This window comes from Nicotiana tabacum, chromosome 14 (genome assembly GCF_000715075.1).
Source record: "Nicotiana tabacum cultivar K326 chromosome 14, ASM71507v2, whole genome shotgun sequence".
NCBI classification, from domain to species: domain Eukaryota; kingdom Viridiplantae; phylum Streptophyta; class Magnoliopsida; order Solanales; family Solanaceae; genus Nicotiana; species Nicotiana tabacum.
In genome coordinates, this window is record NC_134093.1 from 98,150,441 (window position 1) to 98,161,626 (window position 11,186).

Here is an 11,186-nt window from a genome sequence, read left to right on the forward strand (position 1 = left end):
AAAGCCATCAGGGCAGGTGAAGATACTCTTGATACATGGGGAGACCTGAAGACACCCATACATCTACAAATCTTCCCCAAATATATTAAGTACAATGTGCGGAGAAAGCTTCGGGACTACGTGCGGGGATTCTCCGCACTCATGTTGAACATATGGGATATGAGGGACAAAGACAAACTCTTCACATTCCTGGAAGGTTTGAAACCTTATGCCCGTATGGAGCTACAAAGACAAATGGTAGACAGTTTTCCCAAGGCGATCTAAGCAGCAGAATTCCTTGGGGACTACCAAGTGGAAGCTCAGAAGGATAAGCCTCAACCACCTGTCCGAGGAGGGTACAAAGGGGGCCAGCCAAGCAATGATAGCCTTAGCAAAAGTGGGGGAGATCAGAGTGCAACCAAATCCAAGACTCCTTCCTCAGGCAACAATAGTGATGTATCTCACAACAACGATCATGGGAGGAAGCCCCCTTCAGGTTGTCGCCATTGCGGCGGGACACATTGGAATAATGAATTCCCCAAAACACAAATGAATGCCTATCAAACATTTGATAATGGGTCGGATGATGGCACAAATGATGCTAACTAGATAGAACCAATAGGTGCCTTCAACGCACTTGTTTGTTCTATTTCTGAGGCCTTAGCAGGAACCAGTGTCGGCATACGTAAGAAGAACAACCCATGCCCAACCACCAAGAAAGGAAAAAAAGAAGGTGGATGAGGGGCCTCCTCTTAATCAATAGAAGACCCTGATGTTCGTCGAAATGATAGTTAATGGTAAGCCCATTTGGGCGATGATTGACACGGGTACTACTCACAACTACTTAGCCTCAACTCAGGTAGAGTGCCTTGGCCTAGTTGTGGGCAAGGGCAGAGGTCATATCAAGGTTATCAACTCACCACCTCAGCCAGTGGGTGGAATATCCAAAGGAGTGCCAGTGAAGCCTGATCTTTATGAAGAAAAATTCAACTTGCGTGTGGTGATCATAGATGACTTCGCACTGATAGTTGGATTGGAATTCATAAGGCAAACCAATACCATTCATGTACCTTATGGAGACATGCTACTGATGGTGGGAGCAAATGGGGTCGAGCCCTGCATTATCCTATGCATAACAATAAATATGGTTGCAGAGAACATCTCGGCCTTGCAGTTGAAGAAGGGAGTCAAAAGACATGAACCTATGTTCCTGGCTACCCTCTATATTGAAGATATTGAACATTCTTCAGGTTCAATTCCTGCACTCGTGAAGGAGCTTCTAAGGGAGTTTGAAGACATCATGCCACTGGACATGCCAAAGCGACTCCCGCCTAGGCGCATTGTAGACCACGAGATTGAGTTGGTGCCGGGTGCGAAGCCACCTGTCCCGATGCCTTACAAAATGTCACAACCCGAACTCATCGAGCTTCGGAGATAGTTGAAGGAAATGCTGGATACGGGGATCATTATGCCCTCCAAGTCCTTTTATGGGTCCCCTATGTTGTTCCAAAAGAAAAAGGATGGCACCCTACGATTCTCTGTTGATTATCGGGACTTAAAACAATCACCGTAAAGAACAACTATCATATCACACTAATGGCAGACTTGTTCGATAAACTGGCTGGTGCTACAGTGTTTACTAAAATAGACCTGAAGACAGGTTACTGGCAAGTCTGGATTGATGAGGGACATAAACACACGACGACTTGTGTGACAAGATATGGGTCGTATGACTTCCTGGTCATGCCATTTGGCTTGACTAATGCTCCAACCACATTTGCACCCTGATGAACCAGGTCTTCTCAGAATACATTGATGAATTCATAGTGGTCTACTTGGACGACATTGTGGTATCTAGCAAAATATTGGAGAAACACCTGGAGCACCATCGGAAGGTCTTAGCCTGACTACAGGATCACGAATTATATGTGAAGCTATCCAAGCGCCCTTTCGCCCAAAACTAGATTGACTTCCTCGGACATGTCATCGAGGAAAGATGGATCAAGATGGACTAATAGAACATTCAAGCTATCACAGATTGGTCGCCGCCTAAGGATATCCATACCTTGAAGGCGTTCCTTGGCCAATAAAACTTTTATCGGGGTTTGTGAAAAGTTACTCTCTCATTGCAATACCGTTGACAGAACTCCTAAAGAAAGCCACGCCTTGTGAAAAGTTACTCTCTTATCGAAGTACAAACGGATGCTTCGGATTATGCTCTAGACGAAGTCTTACTACAATAAGGGCATCAAATGGCGTATGAGAGCCTAAAGTTCAAGGATGCAGAACAATTCTATGTCGAATACAAAAAAGAATTATTGGATGTCATCCACTTCTTATGCCTTTGGAGGCACTATATGCTGGGAACCCCATTCGTAGTCAAGACAGACAACACAATTGTTAGTTATTTCATGACCCAACCAAAGCTGAATGGCCGACAGGCCAGGTGGCAGGAAGTCCTAGCGTAATTTAACTTCAACCTGGAGCCGAAGTGGGAAGACCAACCAAGTTGCTGATGTGCTTAGTCGGAGGGCTGACCTAGCATCGGTTCGCCTACTCACCACCCTAAGGGGGCGAAGTGGCCACCATTATAAAAGACCAGATACATGATCTACTCACCAAGGATCCTACTACACAATATTTGTTCGATTTGGTCGGACAAGGCAAGACTCGCCAATTCTACGTGGAAGATGGGTTCCTAAAGGTGAAAGAGAATCGACTTTATATTCCTAAAGGAGGCGATCTGCAAAGGATTCTTTTGATGGAATGCCATGATACTTTGTGGGCCGTCCACCGAGGTGAAGAACACACCATGGAGTTATCGCACCATGCTTATTATTGGCTTCAAATGGCTGATGATGTTGCGCAGTTTGTGAAGACTTGCCTAGTATGCCAGAAAGACAAGTCATACCGCTTGACACAAACGGGGCTTTTGGATCCATTGCCTGTTCCAAAGAGGCCTTGAGAAAGCGTGTCACTGGATGTTCTTCACCGGATTACCCAAGGTCGAAGATCTTACAACTATCTTGGTTTTGGTAGATCAGGTTTTCAAGTATGCTACATTTATAGCAACCCCAAAATATATATCAGCAGAAGATACATCTCAACTCTTCGTCTCTCATGTTGTCAAATATTGGGGTCTTCCTAAAGACATCATTAGTGATCGCGACTCTCACTTCACTAGCAACTTTTGGACTCAACTCTTTAAGTGCCTCAGGTCTAAGTTGAGCCACAATTCAAGTTTCCATTTGCAATCTGATGGCCAGACGGAGAGGTTCAATGGAATACTAGAGGAATACCTCCGCTATTTTGTTATCGGATCACAGAAGAATTGGGTGAAGCTTCTGGATATTGCTCAACTATGTTTCAATTCACAAAAGAGCTCTAGTACAAACAAAAGCGCTTTTAAAATTATTACCGGACAACAACTGCTACTCCCACACATTGTAAATGCCCCAAACATGTCAAAATCTCCTAGATCTGCTAGCTTTTTGAAGGAATGGAAGCTAAATTTGGAGGTAGTCCAGAGTAGGGGTGGGCGCCGGCCGGTTAAGTTTGATTTTTTCGATTTTCGGTTTTCTATTTGATGCACCAATAACCGAACCAAAATTAGTTCGATTACTTTAGTTTTTGCTAATTCGGTTCAGTCGATTTTCGGTTCAATTCGGTCGATTTGATCTTGTCGTATTGAGCTTTTACATCGTACTTTGTCTACTTAACAATATGACTAATTTCATATTTTAGTGCAACTAAAACTCGAAAATGCGATAGTTATAATATGATTAGCAAAATCATTTAATTGATGTAGGAAATATAAATTTATTTGACAAATATTTCTTACAATATAACTATATCGTAGACAGCAACATCAGCGAAACGCAATCAAACAAAGATGAAAGATGCATTGGCAAACAAAAAGGGATAATTTTTAGAACGTGAGACTTTATTTGTGTTTGGGCTTCAAATTTTATAATGTAAATATGTGAAAAAGTTGGGCTAGAAAACTTAAGAGGAGCCGAGAGGCTAGGACCCATATTAAAAAATTTTGACTTTTCGGTTTAACCGAAAACCGAACTTGCAAAATCGAGCATCAAACCGAACACCGAAATTATAGAAAACATAAACCGAAAACCAACCGAATAATCTAAAAACCTGAAATCGAAGTTTACGGTTCGGTCGGTTTTTTCGGTTCGATCAGTATTATGCCCACCCCTAGTACGGAGCTATCTTGTCAAAGCCTAAAAGCGAATGAAAAATAATACTTATCAAAATTGTCTCTTTGTTAAATACCAAGTGAAAGACAAAGTGATGGACATTCACCATTGAGAAGCGCATTAGAAAGTTGCATACTGGGTATATACCCTACCCTGGTGGAAGATTCATCCGGTCTTCCATGTCAGCCTTCTAAAACCTTTTCGAGAAGACATGGAGGATCCTTTGCTGAGCCAACTCACAATACCCAGTATTCGAGGCCCTAATTCAACAGGGAAAAGGCGTGCAGAAGCTATATTCGATGATCGAGTGATTCATGCTTCAAGGAAAGATCACCAAAAGTTCCTCGTGAAATGGCAGGGTTGTGATAGAGAGGAGAATACTTGGGAGAGGGGAACAAACCTCAAACCCTACAAGAGCCTGATACATGATTATCTTGCAAGTAAGGCGTCGAGGACGTCGCCAACTCAGGTGGGGGAGAATGTCATGGGCGGCTTTCCATCTATGCCCCATGACCCCTTGGATGCGCCCCATGGCGTCTTGGCAAGCCTCCCAACGCCTAGTGCCATGGACGGCCACGTGGTCTTGGCCGCGCCAAGTGACTACCGCGCATGTGCCTATGTCGCCCCACCGATAGCACGCCCTCGCCAGCGCCCAGCCACAGGCTGATGCCAACAGCTCCGCACGCGTAGACTGTGATGCTAACGACAAGGTTGCCGCCAATAAACCTGCTTCAACCTTGTAGAAATCTAAATCTTTTTTTTATTGTAAATATAGAGTAATTTTAATTCCTACATTTTCATTATGTCTCTCTAGCTTAGTTATGTCAAGTCATGCCACTTTGATTTATTTTTTAAGTATTATTGGGGATCAAACAATCAAACTTTGTGGCAAGCCAACAATTCTCCGTGCAAAATCTTAAAGCCTGCTTTAAAATTCTGAAAACTGAAAAAATTCTGGCATGAAACTTTTTTTTTTCAAACTTCTATCATCGGGTCAAAAACTCAATAGTAACACCAAATGTTCTATTCCTTTTTGTTGTTTGTTGGTAAAAAAAAAGTGTCTTATTTATGTCATTCTCCCCTTAAAACCATGAGTTACACTATCAATTCAAGGAATTGAAAAACTTTCGTACCTTGCTGTTTAACAAAAACCACACTAACAGAAAATAATTAGGCGATTGAACAACAACATATACCAATTAATCATAATTAAGTGATACTATTTAAAAGTGTATACAAAAGCCATCGGTCATGTGTTCATTTGTTTGTTTAATATAAACATACGTACATACATCGAGTGTGATTTTTTCCCCTACCAATATCCAATTCTCATTCCTTTGATCAATGATTTGGAGCGATCATCACGGGTTCATTTTGCACTGCACCTTAATATATAAACACATAAATGTATAAAATGCGTGGCAAGTGGTCAAACAATTTGAAAATGGGAACTCACTTTACCAATGGGATTCGGTTGTTGCACTTAGAAGAAAATGTAGGTGGCACAAGTCTTAAATACATTCTTATAGGAGATTGGCTTTAGTAGAAATGACACCAAGTAATCTCTTTAAAGGGTTGCTATTTAGCAATTAGTCAATGCGTCCTAAATTTCAGTTTTTCAATTCAATTTTTTCAAGATAAAAATATCCTGAATTTTCCTGAAGTTAAGATTTTTAGTTTAAAATTTCAGGACAAAATAAGTACTGGTTAATCTCTAAATAACATCTATGATAATGACTATATGTGCACTTGCCCCCCGATCCATTATATATATATATATATATATATATATATATATATATATATATATATATATATATATATATATATATATATTTTATTTTATTTTTTTTTTCATAATTACGGTCGAATCCTTTAAAACAAATAAAAAATTTACCATATTATTTTCATCTACTCAAATTGTAACTTGTGATAATACATTTTCATTCTTAATTCTACACCCCCGAGAAATAAATAACCAAAGCTCCAAAAGCATGTCCTATCTTATAATTAAGAAATTAAGTGTTAAAAACTTAAAAGCTATACAACCTTACTTTTCTATAATATTATGGCAAATAATACCCATATCGGGATAGAGAAAAATCAGGAAAAAGTCAGAATGGATCAACGAGTTTTAGAGTCTTCAAAAGAAAAAAAAAACATGAGATGTACAAGTGGAGATTTTGCTGCCCTCGAGATGACTGTCTTTATTGGAGAATTTCACTATTCAAACTTGGATCAATGTTCCCACAACTTTTTGGGACCATTATAGTATGGTGTTATGGGGCTATCATTCAAGAGTCCACCCCCCCCCCCCCCCGCGAAACACACACAGGTATGTCTTTCCTTTTACATGAGGAAGTACATTCGGGACCTAAAGATGTTCATTTCGTCACATGAACTGAACGTGGATTGTCTATTACTCCTCTCACTTCATTCGAGTAGAAATACATTTCCCTTTCCCTTTTCGAAAATAACGAGCAATTCACCCGTCAAGTGAGCATTAGGAGCAACGGACAAGTGTTTGGTAAGCCAACGACCTAGAGAACTACTCACTTTTTTGGTAATTAATGAAAATTAACTTTACACACAAAAATGATCACTATAACCACTGGACTGCACCCCAGTGATATTTACAGCAAAAGGCACCAACAGATAAGATATCTACGTAAATTTTTATATGTTATAATTAAATGAAGTAAGAAATAAGATTGTGAAAAAATAAATATAGAAATATAAATGACAAAACAATTTAAGTATACGCCGCCGAAATGTACTAGTCACAAGCAAATATACTAAACTATAGTTTCTTGAATCAATAATAGAACCAACTATATATCAACAATATATAAACCAACTTGGTGATGACATGTTCACTTCTTAACCAAATTGAACATGTATATAAAGCCCCCATTGTATCCTCCCAAAATATTAAAACTACCAACATTTGAGTTGCAAATTCATTCATTTCACAAAATTCAGTATCCCTCTTAGATAATGAAAGAACTTATACAAAATAACCCCATGAATTTACTCTACTTCATTCTCCCTATCTTCTTCTTCTTCTTTATTCTCTCAACATTTCGCCAAAAAAAATTTCCACCGGGTCCCAAAGGGTGGCCAATAATAGGTAACATGATGATTATGGACCAATTGACACATCGTGGCCTAGCAAAATTAGCAAAAAAATATGGTGGCATTTTACACCTCAAAATGGGAAATCTTCATATAACGGCGGTGTCCAGTCCAGATGAAGCTCGTCAAGTGTTACAACTTCAAGATACCGTATTTTCTAATCGTCCTGCGACTATAGCCGTGAAATATTTATCGTACGATCGTGCAGATATGGCTTTTGCTCATTATGGACCCTTTTGGCGTCAAATGAGAAAATTATGTGTTATGAAACTTTTTAGTCGTAGAAGGGCTGAATCTTGGGACTCAGTTCGTGATGAAGTTGATTCCATGACTAGAGTTGTTGCCACTAGCAATGGTTTAAGTGTAAATATCGGTGAACTTGTCTTTGGACTTTCGAAGAATATTATATACAGGTAAGAGTGGGCAAATGACAATTTAAATTTTATGAGTTTAGTTTTTAATAAATAAAATTAATTACTTCTTAATATATATATATATATATATATATATATATATATATATATATATATATATATATATATATATATATATATATATATATATATATATATAGAGAGAGAGAGAGAGAGAGAGAGAGAGAGAAGTCGGTAGCTTACATGTTAGAGGTTAAATTTGAACGGGTCAAAAGGGTCATGACCCTTCCTATCCAAAGTTTGCATGGATCAATATGGATAATTCAATCCGCCCAACTTGACCCAATCTTATCCCTTATTTATTTAACTTCATATTTTTTTTAAATTTAAATTTGAATTTAAGTTTCATTTTGACGTAATAGTTCGATAAGTCATTTCAGGTTCAACTTGTTGGGTCAAGTCATTTGAACTGAATCCAGTCGAACTGATTGAGTTGATTTTGTCACTTCTATTTGCAGGGCAGCTTTTGGAACAAGCCCGGGCGAGGAAGATGAGTTACTTAAAATTATGCAGGAATTTTCGAAGCTTTTTGGTGCATTTAACTTAGCAGATTTTATACCTTGGCTTGGATGGGTTGATCCACAGGGCATAAATACTAGGATGGTAAAAGCTAGGGCATCCTTAGATTGTTTCATTGATACTATTATTGATGATCATATACAGAGAAAGAATGAGAAAGATGATCGTGATAATGATATGGTGGATGAGCTATTAGCTTTTTATGATGAAGAAGCAAAAGTCACTGACTCTGATGATTTACAGAATGCTATTAGACTTACAAGGGATAATATTAAAGCCATCATCATGGTAAGTCCGAAATCTTTTAATTTTACCTTTCTTAACTTCAGTATACTAAAGGATATTTATTTATACGTAATTATCTTTTAGGTGAAACGTGAATAGTAACTCTTTGTGGCTTTTATTGCTGCAGGATGTCATGTTTGGTGGGATAGAGACAGTAGCATCTGCCGTAGAATGGGCCATGGCAGAGCTAATGAAAAGTCCAGAGGATCTCAAAAGAGTACAACAAGAATTGACCAACATTGTTGGCCTCCATAGAAAAGTAGAAGAAACAGACTTCGACAAATTAACCTACTTGAAATGCTGCATTAAAGAAACTCTCCGTCTCCACCCTGTGATCCCTGTCCTAATTCACGAGGCGGCGGCGGATGCCACCGTCTCCGGCCACTATATTCCGGCAAAAGCGCGTGTTCTTATCAATGTATGGGCCATTGGACGTGATAAAAACTCATGGGAAGATCCTGACACTTTTAAACCTTCTAGGTTTTTAAAAGAGGGTGTAGCGGATTTTAAAGGTGGTAATTTTGAGTTTTTACCATTTGGGGCTGGCAGAAGATCTTGTCCCGGTATGTAAATACGTATTCAGAATTTAAATTCTATAATTAAGTTCGAAATATTAAAATGTGTCAAAATATGAATTCAAAATTTAATACTTAAACGTGGTAACTAGAAGTTTTTACCCTTTGGGTATGACATAAGGGCTTGTCAAGATATGCCCGGGGATTCAAAAGTTAATTTTAATGAGTTCAAATTTAATATTTATACTTTTATTATCTCGCTATGTCATGACATTATTACTTTTTGGAGTTCAACTGAACCCGCTCGTAACAGTGAATGAATGTGTTTTATCTACAGGTATGCAACTAGGATTGTTTGCATTTGAAATGACTTTGGCTCATCTTCTTCATTGTTTCACTTGGGAATTGCCTGATGGAATGAAACCAAGTGATGTTGATATGGACGATATTTTTGGACTTACTGCTCCTAAAGCTACTCGACTTGTGGCCGTGCCTAGTCCTCGTTTGTTGTGTCCACTTTATTAAGACATTAATTAAAAAAGAATTCTTTTCTCTTTGAAAAGGATATTCTAATCAAATAAAGACTTGTAAACTCTTTGAAATAGTTTTGTGATTTATCTTGAATTTTTGTTCATTGTGATTAACTTGGTATCTTGCTTGTTAAAGGAGTGAAAAAAGATGTAGTGCATATATATAAAAGATTTTAAGTTGAGTTTGTTTTTTTTTATCTCTCCGCTTGAACCAACCCACCGACTCAAAATTAGATTTAAAGTGATTTGTGTATTTACCCCAACTAATTTATTATCAGCCAATATTCCGAACTTGTCTCACTACCGACAGTTGGCAGAGAGAAAGAAAAAGACTGAAACAAAAAATAATATAGCGCACCCAAACGATAAATGCGCCTAAATTACTTGGGGAAAAAATGAAAGTCTAATCAGACAATGGTTGCCATATTATATAGGAGTACAACCGTCCTTTACACAATATTATTGTTTTTATATACAACCGTCCTTTACACAATATTATTATTATTATTTTGTCTTTCATTTTCTATAAATTAAGAAACGCCATGATACAAACTTCCTTTTCCATAATAATACGACAAGTTTTAGAGTCTTCAAATAAATAATAAAAGGCATATATGACGCGGACAAGAGGAGATTTTTCTATCCTTAGATTAATGTCTTTATTGGTCGAAATAAAAAATCAGAATTAGCCTGAATTACAATTGCTTACTGAAAATTTAGTTACTTTGACTATTCGAGGGTGTTTGACTAAGGTTATAAGTTGGTCAAACTAGCTTATAAGTTATTTTTGATTTATTTACACATTTGATAATATTAAAAGTACTTATAAGTCAAAATAATTTATAAGCCATAAGTTAATCACCCCCAACTTATCAAATTTCAGCTTATAAGTCTTTAAGGTTGACCAAATATTTTACTATTCTATCCCTAATATTATTTCGTAATTCCTGAAATACGTTTATTAAAATAATATTAATCTCGACCCTCTTCTTAATGTCATTATTTCACCCTTTTCACGTCTTTTCTCCAAATTGAGTAACCCTACGGCCATCGTCAAGAAAATATATTCAAGTTTTGAAGCTTTTCTATGTCAAAAGCAAGTGAGAAAGCTGCTCGTTTATAAATCACTCTTAGTTTATCTTCTTTAATTTAAAATATTTGCTTGCATTTTTTATTACATACCAAACTTTTGATGGCAACTCTTCTTTTGTTTTTTTGCTAATGATGGCAACTCGTGATTATATTGCTGTGAATATTTATGATAGTTGAATGTTTTAATTTAATTACAATACACAAGCTTTCATTAATTACATATTTATTTTTCTACAAATATGCTATGTACTTTTTAAGTATATTTTATCACAAACTTTAGTCAAAATACTAATTATTATATTAAAAATTATGATTGTTGTTTAACTTATCATAAAATAATTTATATTTATAAAAATAATCTTATCTAATTAGTTTTTGTTAAACGTATAATGAGACATAAATTATGTTATATTTAAATCAATTTTAATTTAAAATCTCGTAAAAATTACGTTATTATTACCGTAAATAACTTTAAGGGCATTT

At 37.0% G+C, this 11,186-nt stretch overlaps 2 protein-coding genes across 2 annotated transcripts; both read left to right on the top strand.

Annotated features, from left to right (window-relative positions):
* The first annotated feature begins 763 nt into the window (after positions 1-763).
* Positions 764-1,417, top strand: LOC142169058 (uncharacterized). The gene has a single exon (XM_075230258.1). It carries the CDS (start codon positions 764-766, stop codon positions 1,415-1,417), a length of 654 nt encoding a protein of 217 aa, XP_075086359.1.
* A 5,677-nt stretch (positions 1,418-7,094) lies between these two features.
* On the top strand, positions 7,095-9,808 carry LOC107792945 (cytochrome P450 84A1-like). The gene is made up of 4 exons (XM_016615210.2): positions 7,095-7,741; positions 8,221-8,569; positions 8,694-9,129; positions 9,419-9,808. Exons 1-4 carry the CDS (start codon positions 7,191-7,193, stop codon positions 9,604-9,606), a joined length of 1,524 nt encoding a protein of 507 aa, XP_016470696.1. The 5' UTR covers positions 7,095-7,190; the 3' UTR covers positions 9,607-9,808.
* Positions 9,809-11,186: the final 1,378 nt, after the last annotated feature.

Excerpts from the sequence above, each read along its gene's own strand:
- LOC142169058 (XM_075230258.1), top strand. The coding sequence starts at position 764 with ATGATAGTTAATGGTAAGCCCATTTGGGCGATGATTGACACGGGTACT.
- LOC107792945 (XM_016615210.2), top strand. The coding sequence starts at position 7,191 with ATGAAAGAACTTATACAAAATAACCCCATGAATTTACTCTACTTCATT. Across the intron at positions 7,742-8,220 it reads TCGAAGAATATTATATACAG|GGCAGCTTTTGGAACAAGCC; the intron begins GTAAGAGTGGGC and ends TTCTATTTGCAG. Across the intron at positions 9,130-9,418 it reads TGGCAGAAGATCTTGTCCCG|GTATGCAACTAGGATTGTTT; the intron begins GTATGTAAATAC and ends TTTTATCTACAG.